At 44.1% G+C, this 15,697-nt stretch overlaps 1 protein-coding gene across 1 annotated transcript in view; it reads left to right on the forward strand.

The window, feature by feature from the left end:
- Window positions 1-15,697, forward strand: part of NME8 (NME/NM23 family member 8) — an 843,103-nt gene that overhangs the window by 288,456 nt on the left and 538,950 nt on the right. The window contains exon 6 of the mRNA XM_086967295.1: window positions 5,785-5,854. Within this exon, the coding sequence (XP_086823421.1) occupies window positions 5,785-5,854 (70 nt within the window). The remainder of the gene's footprint in view (window positions 1-5,784; window positions 5,855-15,697) is intronic.

The following is a 15,697-nucleotide window of genomic DNA, read 5'->3' on the forward strand; positions in this document are numbered from 1 at the left end:
CTGGGTTGAATGTATGACATTGTTCTGCATTCTGTCCATCAATTGTTGTTTTTGCATTTGTCACCCTGAGTGGGACGGGTATGCTTAGAGGTGAGTCCTGTGCTCTCCATGCCACTGGAATCGAGCTATCCTGGCTTATGAAGGCTGATAGCCAGAAACCGGTCCTAGGATGCTTATTTCCAGTCCAGGGAGGACCTGTCTTGGCAGTTCGGCCTGGACTGTTCACATGGGGCGCAGGGTCAAGACTGATTTTCAAATGGCTGAGTTCAAACTGGAATGCATGGTGAGCAAAAAAACGATGGATTTAGGCCCAGATCTCTGTACTGGGGTGAATGTATGACATTGTTCTGCATTCTGTCCATCAATTGTTGTTTTTGCATTTGTCACCCTGAGTGGGACGGCTATGCTCAGACGTGAGTCCCGTGCTCTCCATGCCACTGGAATCAAGCTATCCTGGCTGATGAAGGCTGATAGCAAGAAACCTGTCCTAGGATGCTTGTTTCCAGTCCAGGGAGGACCTGGCTTGGCAGTTCAGGTGGGACTGTTCCTATGGGACACAGGGTCAAGACTGATTTGCATATGGCTGGGTTCAAACTGGAATGGCATGGTGAGCAAAAAAACTATGGATTTAGGCCCAGATCTCTGTACTGGGGTGAATGTATGACATTGTTCTGCATTCTGTCCATCAATTGTTGTTTTTCAATTATAGGCCTTGGCACAACTGTGCCCTCTGGGGCCTCACTGGGGTTCTGGAAACCAACATGCCCCACGTTGCAGTTGCCCCCTCTTACGCTGGGCAACTATGAAAACATGGCCGAAACTGGAGGGCACAGATCCCTATGGACCCTCTCTCAATCACTGTGCCCACAAGACAGCCCAAACACTTTGTGGATGCCTACAACACAAAGGAGACCCTCCTCTGCCCCACTCACCGGGGTGCTGTCGGCAGGCTCCTCTTGCTGCAGAGAAACTCTGCTCTCCTCTGGCGGTGCGTGCGGATCTCTCTGGCGCTGACTGGCCGCATTTATCGAATGGAACTTCTCTCCTCAGGTGTGCGTGGCTCTCTCATGTGAACGTGAGCCCAGCGCAGACATACGGTGGCTAGTAGGAGGCCCCGCCCGCTACCAGTCGGGGCTCCCTGACTTCCAGGTAGTGCTGAGCAGCGGCCCGGACACAGTTTTTTTTACGGCTCGGGCCTCGGCGGTGATTACCAAAAGCAGGCAAACAATGCAGGTGGGCACCTGCATTGAAACTCCATCATAAAGCGGTGTGGGCTCCCACTAGGAAAATAAACGCGAAGCGGCCATGTGGGGTGGGCACCCACCATTTCCTGCATCACTGGGGGAATCCCTACGCCAGGGGATTCCCTATCTCTCTCTCTGCAGCGCTGCGCTGCCCAGCCCATGCGTTTTCCTCTTCCTCCCAAATTCCAGCGCTCCTAAGGCGCTAGAACAGGCGAAAGATCTTGTAGTTAAGAGAATAAGTCCTTAGATGAAAGGGCAATGCAGGGCCCAGGGAGGCAAGCCCTCCTAGCAGCCCACCCTGGGCCCCACCAGCAGCACGCCCCACAGGTTCAGGAACAAAAAAAGAAAAACCTTATGGGGTCACAGCCCCTTCTTTTATACTAGTATTTCCTTTTGTGTCACAGCACAGTGCTTGGGGATATCAGTCAGAACTGGTTTAGGGGGGATTTGGAGCACTTTGGTTGCCCAGATCCCCGTCCCCTCTGTCAGGTGTCGGCTCGCCATCTGACACACCACAGGGTGGCGGAGCCAGCATTCACTAGGGAAGCACCACCCTATTCAGAGTCAGGGGATTACCCCTCCCACCACTCTTCCTCCATTTGTCACATTCAGCTCAGCGCCCCTCCTGGAGCCACCCACACCTCTCAGCTCCTGTCACTCAAAAGCCAGACATGCAATTCACATCAGGCAGGCAGACACATAGCACACAGAAATGTCAACTTCTAAAAGTGGCATTTCTCCAACAGTCACCATTAATCTGCGCACACCATTGCGCAGCATTTATCCTCACGAGGTCATGCATATTAAACTCGACCCTGCACTCCTCTCATACCAGGAATTACCATGGACACACTTATCTCCCATGCATTCCTATGGGAGGGCAAGCCAATCTCACTACACGCACACAGAGAGCGCACATGCTTTACACCGGACCGCAGTGCTAAAGTGCTCAGAGGCCTTAAATTACCAACACCAGGTCACAGAAAAAGGTAAAAGATTTAGGGGTGAACCTGCCAAAAAGGGCCAAGTCCAACAGTTCCTCTTTGGTTAAAGTTTAAGTGATTGGGGTCTTGATTACCCTTGAGGACAGCACTTCATTTTGGATCTCCTCAGCGCGTCACACCGCATTTTGCAGACTATTCACCACCTGGGAATGGTTACCAGGGTCGCCCTTCATTGGCTACAGGACAAGGTTGCTCCTTTCAGCCCTCTGTCCTGAAGAAGACCCACAAGCGAAGGTCACAAATCACCCTCTACGCATAAGTCGGGTCGAAACGTCGACGCATTCCCCCAGCAAGGGCCTGTACCACATCTTTTGCCCACCATTGGATGTTGCATTGGTGCACTTACAAAATAATGCAAAATGTAGTTTGAATAAATATCGTGGACAGGTTATATTGTACTGGTTATTCTCTCAAACCAGCAACTCCTTTAAACAAGGAACAGTTTGTAACGCTAAATCTTGTGATTTTCAACCTTCTCTCCTCTATCACGAGCCCCTTCTTTTTCCTTTTTTCGAGCGACCCTTTACTGCATTTGTGTGGTAATGTCTTTACCATTTGATTTATGTTTGCAATCAACTTTGAAAGATATATATAAAAAATGAATTTACTCAACTAACAAACTGTGTGGGTGTAGTGTGTATATATGCATTGGGTATCTATAGAAATGTTCTTTTCCATCCAGGGTGTGCATTTACAGTTGAGTAGTATTGATTACTAGTGGTTGACCGGTATAGCAACCCCCATGTGAAGTTTCTCTCATTATTTGGGTTTTCGCTCAAAGGTTAGTCAAAGACCAACTTTTTCATACTACATTGTACATTGTACCCAGGTCCTGTGGCGATAACCGGGTTACCCCATTAATTTGTAATGGTCTCATACAAAGAAAGCAGTATGTCCGCCGCCACCACAGCAACCTCCAGTGCCATCCCTGCATCCCTTCAAGGACAACCTTGTTACAATGTGCGTTCTAGGAAAGGTGCCAATTGAGAAAGGTACCCCCAGTTCATCCTGAAGGGTTGCGCGTGCTGCACACACCAGAGAAAGGAAGAGTGGGCAAGCAGGCCCCAACGATACATCAACTAAAGACGTCTGGAACATCAACGCCCCAACCCCTCAGTCTCCAACCTGTGACAACAAGACCTCTTTACCTTCTTCATCATTTTGTTTTCTACCTATTGAAGGTACCTAAGTAATAGAAGTGCTTGCTATGCTCTCAAAGTACATGAAGACAGGCACCAACTGTTACTTTTCTGTTTACAGATGTCATCACTGAGGCATTGCATCCTTCCTCAGCAGATTTTTGAAGAGAGTGAAAGTGCAACAGAAGATAAAACATTCTTCCACTAGCCAGACTAGCCACACATACCAACAACTGGAACAATGCCTCAAGACTTTCAGAACAATGAGTGAAAATGGCAATGGGTGCTACTAGCAATATTCACCCCATTGCTACCATTATAATGACTAGTACCTAGTAGATAATAACATGCAGAGTAATATGGGACATCACATTTTCTCATCTGCAACTATGGAATAGATACAGTCACCTGGAAGTTCCATTGCCAATGTTAAAGACCACAATATTTAGACATAGCATTAGGAAAGGTTTGGGAAAGTACACACCACAAATATAATTAAGAAATGACTAGGTTTTATAGGACACAAATTGCAAAGAATACAATAGAAAGGGAACATGATGTGAAAAGGCACCAACGATAGTGCTGCATAGCAGTGGTAGTGTTAGTTCACAGAGGTTTGCAAAGTTCAGAGTAGTAGGTTACACGGTGGTCAGGATAATTGCACTAACTGGGCAAAATACAACTGTACTAGTTACAGCACCCTGCCTACTAAGGAGTAATTTTGAGGTACCAACATGATGCTGGGTAGGCTCTGCGAGTAAGATGTAGTGATGTATTATAAGATGGTGTAATGTAGAAGCCGCCTTTACAATGTGATACCAAATGTCTACTTTAAAGGCCTGTAGAATGTTGACACAAAAGAATTAAACGTTTTTGAAGCCATTGAAAGTAAAGATTCTTTTGTAACGCAAAGCTTGCCTAAGAGAGATGCCAGAACAGCGCAGGATGCTAGCTTACTCACAAGTATTTCAGCATATCAGATTTAGAAATATGTCTGGTACTTGATATGATATTGCAATTATTTCTATTGAAAAGTACCAAGGCTAATACATTGCATTACAGTGGAAAGTCCCAAAAGCTGCCTACTTAAGACACGTGGTCAGCAACAGTATATTTCAGACCATAAATGGTATAGCACGGCAAAGACCTTTGCTAATTGGTCAAGTATTCCATGCTTGATTTGTGTTACTTGAATTATGATGCTGTATCCTCTGTCAGTGGGTTGTGTCAATAAAAGCTGTCAGAGACATCACCTCTTTGGACACTCGGTGGCTATACTGATTGTCTCTGTGCTGCACGTTTTTGTATCATCTTGTCATTCTGTAATACATTTCCTCTATCAAATTTGCTGGTTGCTAATATTTCATGTAGGCTACCACAACGTAACGGAATTGTCTCATTCTGAAACAGTTTGAAAACGTCCTGTTTCTAAGGAGCAATTTATAACTTATACTGTGTTCTTGACATGACCCGATGGCCTTCAATCAGGGAATTTCCTAATGTAGTGGCAGAGCTACAGTCAAATAGCTCACATTTTCTTGTGTATTTTTCCTTTAATCTTTTTGATGTATTGTAGTGCTGGTCCTTTTGAATTTTGTTGTTTCTCACTTTGATGTTAAAGAAGTAAAAAAAAAACGTCATCTCTTTTCTGGGCTGTTTAATGTCGTAGGTTGTGATGGTTTTGAGCTTTTACTGTTAAACTCGAGGGGGCATATTATCAAGAACGGCGTTTACATTATCGCTGGTTTAGCGGCATAAAACTGCCGCTAAAGCAGCGATAATGGGTTTGATAATATGCCCTAGAGAATTCCAATAGAAGCCCATGTTCACACCAGAACATGGACTTCTATTGGAATTCTCAAGGGCATAATACAAGCCCATTGTCGCCGCTTTAGCTGCAGTTTTCTGCCGCTAAACCGGCAATAACTTTTAACGCCCTTCTTAATAATATGCCCCTAGATTCTTTGCATACTGCAATACCAGTTCAAAAGAGTATGTCAGGTGTTTTGCTTTTGGTTTAATAGCTATGTAGTACAGACGGCAGAAGAGCATTGGAGGGCCCCGCTTGGAGCTAGCCAAAACAGATTCAGTTCAATTTATGTGACTCATGGCCGCCGCATCAGAAAAGTCAATGTGTCTGCTTTCCAAAGTAAGCCTAACTTTAACGTGTGAATCTGCTGATGGAAATATTGCTTGTGGTACCCAGTAGCATGAAGTGTTTCGAGAGGATGACATGTGCAGACACCTAGTCCTAACTTGCAGAGAAAATACATGATGAGAAAATGCTAGTTTAAATGTGAATCATATAAATGTGTATTTAAAATAAGAATAATTGTATTGAGGACAAATGTTGATAGTCAACTATTTTGCAATAAATAGTTTATCACTTTATTGTAGGTTCTGGAATTTAAATTTTCTGAAATAACAAAAAAAGGGAGCGAAACCGTTTTAGAAGATGAGCCCTCACGTAAGTGTCTTACTTTCTTTAGAACGTTTAATATGATTAAACGTAAGGTATATATTTCATGACGTAACTTTCCATAAAATAGCAGTGGATAGCCATCTTACCCACATGTAATGCAAATTGAAATCTTCTACAAAATGCTTATTTTTCCGGTTATTAGTAAATGTAAACATCTGTAGTAAGAAACAAAATGTGATAAAGGCAATGAGTCTCCCTTATTTATTTAAAAAATATGTGCTTCTTTATTGATGGATACAGTTATGTGTTTTTCTTATGTGTGAATAGGTTGTCAAACTACTCAAACAGGTACATTTGATTAGATTAGTCAATGGGTAGGTGTGTAGGTTTTCTGGCTGAAGATTACATAGATCCATAGATGAGTGAGTGGTAACTGAGAGGGTCAGATGGATGAGTGGTTAATGTTATGGATGGTTGAGTAGGTTATCGGATGGCACAGGAGGCCAATGAAGAACATATTGGGTTTTTGGATGGATGAATGGGTGATAAATGACAGAGGTGGTGGAATGAATTGGAGAGTGGAGTAAGTGTTCTAATGAGTGACTGGGTTGTTGAATGATAGACTGAATTGTTAGGTGAGTGGGTGATTGATGTATAGTGAATAGTTCAATGAATAAGAGAGCAGGTCCTCAGTGAGTTATTAAATTAGTAGGTGGGTGAATGGTGGAAGACATTGGGCCTCATTTATGAAAAGTGAAGCATCACTGCATGAAAACAGTGATGCGTCACTATTCATTGTGCCCTCATTGTGACATGCTGGATGAGTCATATGTACAGTATTATGCATCATGTTGCAAGGAATTACAGATACACCAGTATTTTTGACATAACTGTAGGAGCAAAAATTATGCATTGCTGGAGTGTGTCACAAAAGTGACACAACTCCAGCAACGGGTCATTTCCCATGGTCAAGTCCCATTTCAAATGTGCCTGCACCAGTACTACGCCTGCCCTGCAGCAGGCGTAAGATATTGATGCATTTGTATCCTAGAAGTGGCGCAGTGAAATCTCAAAGATTTCACGGCGTCATTTCTACGATTCTTACCTGTGTCGGAACGCCCACCCTGCATACATGTGTCACATCTACCTAGATGACGTAACATGGTTCATTTTTTACTCCTTTGGTGCGTCTCAAAAAGTGATTCACCAGCAGCGCAAAAGTGATGCAAGGGGTCATAAACAAGCCCCATCATCTTTTGGCATGCACATCCCTGGGGAAACACTGCCTTCACAAACAGAAACTGCACAAGGTCCAACAGTATGACAGCCACCCTGAGCTGCTACCTCTTCCCCTAACCATTGACTTGTGGCTGTACCACACAGCGTCTTCCCTGGACCAGTGCCTGAGCAGTAACTGATATTGGCTGCGGCAGATTCCTTCTTTGAATTCATTTGGAAGTATCTACATTTGATCAAGAAACATCCTTATCAACATCTGGGCACTGAAGACCAGTGGTGCCATACTGAACGTCGATTATCAAGTTGTTTGCATTCTGACGTGACATCACTTAAGAGGCGGCAAAAATCACCCTCTTTCTTGAAGGCGAATAAAAGCAACATGTCAATGGATTGTGAAAAAGACAAGATTCCTCCTTCAAGCCAAAATCTGCCTTGGTATCTTATCAGGTCAATTTTTTAGGTCGAGCCTAGCAGAAGCGTGCATGCACTGCTTGCTCTGCGGGACTACAGTGGTAGAGTATGGGAAAGAAGCTGCGCCCACTCTCCTCCCATATTTTTCATTGGCTTGTGTCATTGTCTTTCATAAATTCTGCCTTCGGATTCATTAATAGGCTTGTTAGTCCCTCCTTAGTACGTCCTTGTCTTCATTTGCACCCTTCCATGACGACTGGCCCTTTTACTTCAGTCTTTACACAGGACCTGTTATTTATTCTCTAGGCTTTATTTACTTTATTGAGTTCCGCTTACTGCAGGCTGGACATGCGCTGCTTCAGTTGAAACCTTGTGTTTTTTTTTAACCAGATCAGCAATAACACGGGCTCCTGCTTTCAATCACTTTAACCCTGCAGTGGAGAAGTGTGGCTCATTGGTTAGAGGAGGCAGACCTGGAAGCAGAGGTCAGCCCGGGACCAGGGTTCAATTCCCGGCTCGGCGGGGTCTTGAGTCCTAAAAATGTCCATGGACTGGACAATTCTCGCTCCGGTGCCTACTCGATTCACCGGTTCACACTCTGCAACTCTGGGCAATAGCTTGCTTAATCTCCACAACGGCCCCTCGCGGCGGGATGCCTGGCTTTCACCTTGCGGATACCCTTCCGGGGTTATCTCACAGGGGAATACCATGACGGGTTCCCTAAGCAAGCGCTTAGAAACCGCTCGGTGATTTGCGCTATATAAATTCCTGTACATTTATATTTACATTTACATTTGCATTATCTCATGTTTGTTTTAAGCCCCCAAGTAAAATGCATTTAGAAATGATTAGCGAATTAAGTCGTGTGAATTCCAGGTAGCACATAATGATGTGCTAAAGGGCTAAAGCTGACAACAGTACATCTGTGTTACATGTCATCTGTGTTAAAGCCACCTGACAGGTTGTTTTCAAAAGCCTGTTTTATTAAAAATAACAACACCACCACCACCAATAGCACCACCACCACCAATAGCACCACCACCAATACTACCAGCACCAATACCACCACCGCTATCAAAACCACCGCCTCCACCAATACCACCACCACCACCATCACCAATACCACCACTAGCAAAGCCATGAGCAATATCACCAATACTACTACCGCCAACACCAATGCCACCACCACCAATACCACCACCACCAATACCACTACCACAAATACCAATACCATCAATACCATAGCCAATAAAACCACAACTTCCACCACCACCAATACCACCACTACCAATACCACCACCACCAATACCACCACTACCACCAATACCACTATCACCACCAATACAACTACTGCCAACAACAATACCACTACCAGTACCACTACCAATACATCCATCACCAATGCCACCACCACCATCTTCAATACTACCACCAACATCACCACCACCAATACCACCATCATCAATACCCCACCACCATTTCCAACACCAATATCACTACCACCACCACCACCACCAACACTGCCATAACCACCAACAATACCACCACCACCAATACCACTACCACCAATTCCTCCACCACCACCACCACAACTACCACTACTACGAATACCACCACAAATACTACTACCACCAATACCACCACCAGCAATGCCACCACCACCAATACCACCATCACCAATATCACTATCACCACCAATACCACTGCCACCTCCACCATGAATACCACCACCACCACAAATACCACCAATGTCTATTTTACGCCCCCAAGTAAAATGCATTTAGAAATGATTAGCGAGTTAAGTCATGTGAATTCCAGGTAGCACATAATAATGTGCTAAAGGGCTAAAGATGACAACAGCACATCTGTGTTACATGTCATCTGTGCTAAAGCCACCTGACAGGTTGTTTTCAAAAGCCTGTTTTATTAACAACAACAAAACCACCACCAGCATTACCACCACCACCACCAATACCACCACCCCCAATACCACCACCAATGCCACAACCAATACCAACAACACCAATACCACCAAACCCACCAATATTACCACAAACCACCACCAATACCACCAACAACATCACCCCCGCCAATACTACCACAATACCATAACCAATACCACCACTACAAATACCATCACCAATACCACCACTACCAAAACCACCACCAATACCACCACCACCAATACCACTACCCCCAATACCACCACCAATACTGCTACCACCAACGCCACTACTAATACCATCACCAATACCACCACCACAAACACCACCACCAATAACAACACCACAAACATAAATACCACCACCACCAATACCACAACCAATGTAACCACCACCATTAACAATACCACCACCAATATCATCATCACCAATACCACCGCCCGCCCCCACCAATACTACTGCCACCAATACCACCACCAATTCCACGACCACCTCTCATGCCACAACCAATACCAACACCACCAATACCACCACCAATATTACCACAAACTACCACCAATACCACCATCCACCAATACCACCACCACCATTATCACCAATACCACCACCACTAATACCACCATTAGCAAAACCAGGAGCAACATCACCAATACTACTGCCACCAACACCAATGCCACCACCAATACCACCACCACAAATATCACTACCATCAATACCATAAATATTAAAACCATGACCTCCACCTCCACCAATTTCACCACTACCAATACCACTACCACCAATACCACCACCACCAATACCACTATCACCACCAATACAACTACCACCAACAACAATACCGCCACCAATACCACCACCAATACCACCACCACCAATACCACTACGAATACATCCACCACCAATGCTACCACCACCACCATCAATACTGCCACCACCACCAATACCACCATCATCAATACCCTCACCACCAATTCCAACACCAATATAACTACCACCACCATCAAAAATGCAATAACCACCACCAATACCACCACCACCATAACCACCACCAATACCACCACAGCCAATACCTCCACCACCACCAACAAAACCACCACCATAACTACCACTACCACAAATACCACCAATAATACCAATACGACCACCATCAATACCACCACCAATATCACTATCACCACCAATACAACTGCCACCACCACCATGAATACAACAACCACCACGTATACCACCACCACCAATACGACCACCCACCCCCACCAATACCATTGCCACCAATACCACCACCAATACCGCAACCCCCACTAATGCCACAACCAATACCAACACCACCAATGCCACCACCACCACCAATATTACCACAAACCACCACCAATACCACTACCACCACCAATACCACTACCACCAATACCACCAACCATACTGCTACCACCAATGTCACTACTAATACCACCACCAGCAATACCACCACCAATACCAACACAACAACCATAAATACCACCACCCATACCGCCACCAATGTCACCACCACCAATACCACCACCAATATCACCACCACCAATACCCCTGCCAATACTACCAATCCCACCACCACCAATGCCACTACTACCAAAACCACCACCAATGCCACCACCACCACCAATACCACTACCACAAATACCACCAACCATACTGCTACCACCAATGCCACTACTAATACCACCACCACCAATACCACCACCAATACCAACACCACAACCATAAATACCGCCACCAATACCGCCACCAATGTCACCACCACCAATACCACCACCAATATCACCACCACCAATACCCCTGCCAATACTACCAATCCCACCACCACCAATCACACCACCATCAATTCCACTACAACCCCAATGCCACCACCACCAATACCACTACCGCCACCACCAATCCCACCACCACCAATACAGCACTAATCCCACCACAGTGGTCAATACCAACACCAATACCACTGCCACCAATACCAATACCAATACCACCACCAACAACACCACCATCAACACCTCCAATACCAGTAACACCACCACCAATGCCACCACCACCAATACCTCTACCACCAATACCACCATCAATACCACCACTAATAACATCACCACTTATACCACCACCACCAATACAACAACTACCATCAATACCACCATCTCCACCACCACCAATACCACCTCCAATACTACTCCAATACCACCACCAACAATACCACCACCACCTAAAGCACCACCAATACCACCACCAATTCCACCACCACCACCAATCCTACTACCACCAGCAATACCACCAACACCACCAATACCACTACCACCAATAACTAACTCAGGTCACCACAAGTCACCGCAAAGTGGCCTTAATGAGGCAGAATTCATTAGGCAAAAGACATTGCTCCCAGTGCGACCCGCCCGAACCACGTATCATCGCTGGCTCTGCACACAATGAGCACCACTGTTGCCACTAATTCAGTGCACCACAAGTAAACACCACGTGGTTGTGGGCCCTTGCTGACCGCTGCCTCTGGCTTACACTGCGGTTGTCAGGTCTCACATATATCCAATCCAATCCTGTCCTGCAACTACACGCCATCATCTCTGGCTGTGCACACACTGTGCTCTTCAGGTGCCACTAACTCTGTACATAACAACTCATGGACCCTTTATGATTCATGCTGTAGACATTGGGTGCAACAATTTCACCTCAGGCAGCAGGAATATTCCGAAGGGACATTAACAATTTCTTCACATGAGCACGCTCATCTCTAATGCCCCTACATCAGTGCACTACAACTCATGGATCCTTTATAATAGAGTCTTTTTGTGTATGATTTCAGGTCTTCTGCCCTACCTCAGTGCACCACAAGTTATGGACCCTTTACGATAGAATCTTTTGTGTTATTTCACATCTCCAGCTATCATTTATTTTACTGTTCTACTTTTAATGCATAAATGTCCAAAATCTTAGGCTGTGGCTTCTCTTTGTCTATTCCCTGAGCCCACCTTTCTAATTCTTCTGAGGACACTATTGTGGCACTTTTAGTTCCTGTGGAGGGTTCTAATCGTATTTCCTTTAAACAACTAGGTGTAACTCTTCTTGGGGTTTCATTTTTCTGTTCTCTTATTGGCAAATTCATTAGTGGTATTACTGATTCACATTCACTGGCTTGATCTTCAATTATTATGTTCTCGTTTCTCGGTCCTATTATGCGAGTGGCCATGATTGGTGGTTTTGGACAATTTCCTTTATCGCCATACAACGGGAAAACAGGACCTATAGTCACTGGTATAGTCAAAGCTTCAGGGTGTGCACTCAATTGTGTTTTTTTCTGTATTAATACTTCATTATTTTTATTTATTGGTTCTCTTTCTTTCTCCTGTAGAATCCTTTCATTTAAGGAATCATGCATAATTTGAGGAACTCATGGTGTTTCTAAAGCAGGGGCACTTGGAGTTGTTCTACTGGGTCCCTCCTGATATGGTGCAGGATTCTTTGTTAGGATATCTTCCATAGACTCATCTTCTGATTCTCCACAACCTGTCATTGTTAAGTGCTTAGTTTTTCTTGTACATTTGCCTCCAGACTGTTCCTCTAACATTAATACAGGATACAGCCCTTCTGTGACCATTGCTTGTCTCCATTGTATCATCTGATCTTCATGTGATTCACACATTTTTTTAGGATAGAATCCTCTATAACCTCTAGTACTTCTAGATCTGTCTCGACCAAATGCTTCCATTTCCCATTCTTCTAAAGCTTCATACTGTGTTAGCCTAGGTCTAGGTTCTAATTTATTCCTTCTTGTCCTTAAGTTCTGAAGAATTCTCACATTAAATGTACCAGTTTCTGGGAAAGCTAGTATTTCGTCATCCTTTCTATACTCAATCCAATTATCTAACCATACACAAGTATGATAACCTCTTTCAATCATCATAAATGAGGCAGGAGTCTTTAGTGGTTGGTTAAGAATTCCTTTTCTAGTCTTAATGGGTTTATTTTTCTTGAAATAATTTTTTATTTTCTGCATAAGTGACATTTTTCTTTTCTCTCCGTACATATTTTAAGTAGGTCCTCCTATACAAACTTGTCTTGCAAATCCTAAATATCTTCTGTCTGGGTGATGCCCTATAAATGTTGGATCGTATTTCCACATACAAACTCCAATGTCTATTACTATTACTGCTTCTATTTTGTTAACTAATTAGTTTTTCTGTTTACACTCATTTCTCCAATCCTATTGCAGCTTTTATTCTTTTATCCAATCACCCTCAAATTTACAAACTTTGTTAAACCAATTCTAGCACTGTTCCATCTTGACGTCAGTATCATTCCTCACTACTGACCCCTCCTTTACAAAGCCTCCAAAAATCACACACCAGCTGTTTCAAAAAATCCCAACTGCACTCTGTGACATCAGTGCAACAACTGACCCCTCGTTTACAATTCTCTGTTTGTTACAAACACCCACTTTCTCAACCAATCCCAGCTCAGCAATCTGTGACATCAGCGTAACTCCGGCAACTGACACTCCCTTCACAAGGTAATACGAAAACGTATTTTCTTTCACCCTTTCACCAAAATGTTCAATAATAACAACATAAAAACATTTGCTACTCTGTCAGTTTCATTAAGCTAAAAGAACGGTTGATTTCTTTTACAATGAGTAAAACCTTCCGTTTACTCCTCATACACTGTGAGTAAAACCTTCTGTTTACTCCTCATACACTGCGAGTAACACCTTCCATTTACTCTTCACCCAAGCTCAGAAGAACCAGCTACTCCTTTAGTGTCACCCTTTCTAGGTGGTATAACTCCAAAGTTTCACCAGCAAACTCTTTGCCTACAATCTAAGCATGGGCGAATTTAGCGAATCTGGCGTTCGCGAATTTTGCGAATTTGCGAACTCGCAATCCGCAAAATCCGCGAATTCTCGCGAATTTGAGGATTTTTTTTGTGTTCGCAAGGATTTCTGCCAGTTCGCAAGGATTTCTGACAGTTCGCGAGGGTTTTGTAACAGTTCGCAATTGCGAACTTACATGTCGGCTCGCAACGGTCACGATTATGTTGTTTCTACGTCTGGTTCATCATCACAGGTTCCCAGCACCCTCTGTTTCACCCCTGCCACCCTCTGTTTCACCCATGCCACCCTCTGGTACATCAATGCCACCCTCTGGTTCATCATCACTGTAGATTATGGGGGGAAAAAGCAAGCACACCTGCCTGCTTCAACTAACATGAATTAATTTGGGGTTGATTTATTAATGTGTCACTGTTTTAAAATTCCAGTCTGGCACCTGCTTCCTTATCTGTAATTTGCTTTCTGTTGCAGTGCAATTTTTTTTTCCAGGACCTTTGTGGCCTACTTGTAGCTATTCTATGAGCCTACTGTGAGGGTCAGAGCAGGGTCATACAATTGTTGCAACTAGCAACTGAACTCTGGAGGGGCCCTTGTCAGGAAGCACTACAGGGAACGGTTACTAATGATGAGTTTGAACTTTTGAACCTCCTTTCACTTTTGCAAAACTCGTTTTTCTGCAGAACAGCATTACAGCAACTGTAATGCCCCACCAAGCCTATATGAGAAAGTTGATTTCTAATCCAAAAGTTATCCAAAGAAAATCAAAAGGCCTCAAATCCAAAAAAGTGCAGGCAAATGTCAACCTGAGGAGTTATTCTGATAAAAATCATCATTTTCAGAAGGTCTATGCTGCTTGCTAGTAGATTTCTTGTGCAGAATTTCAATTTTTGTAATTTCGCGAGTGCGAGATTGTTGCTGCCCGCCGCACCTACATGTTCGCAATTGTGAACTTACACCGCAAAGAAAAAAAATCCGCTGCATGCGAATTTGCGGATTTTCGGTAAATTCGCGAGCGTTCGCGGATTGCGAATTTACTGAAAATCCGCAAAATCCGCGAGCGTAACGGATTTTCCTCCCATGCTTACTACAATCACTCTCACTTATTCACATAATTCAATTACTAAACAGACGATTAACCTCAATGCAGTGCGGCTTCCATTCACCACCCGCTATACACTTCCAAGGAATTTCCAGACAACATGAAACAATATACGAAGGGGTTTGTTAGAACATAAATCGATAACCAATAATCACTAAACTAATCAATAAAAACCATAACTCTGCTACCAGCAAACTGATCGAGCCAGCTACCAACCTGCGGACATATATCACTATATATTCATCTGGGCCCATAAACTCGGGTGGGCGATATTTGCATAGTCACGCAACGCAAAGCTCTGTGAAATGGTAAAAAATCTCCGTCAGCACGCACAG

Source organism: Lissotriton vulgaris, chromosome 4_1 (genome assembly GCF_964263255.1).
Source record: "Lissotriton vulgaris chromosome 4_1, aLisVul1.2, whole genome shotgun sequence".
In the NCBI taxonomy this organism is placed as follows: Eukaryota; Metazoa; Chordata; class Amphibia; order Caudata; family Salamandridae; genus Lissotriton; species Lissotriton vulgaris.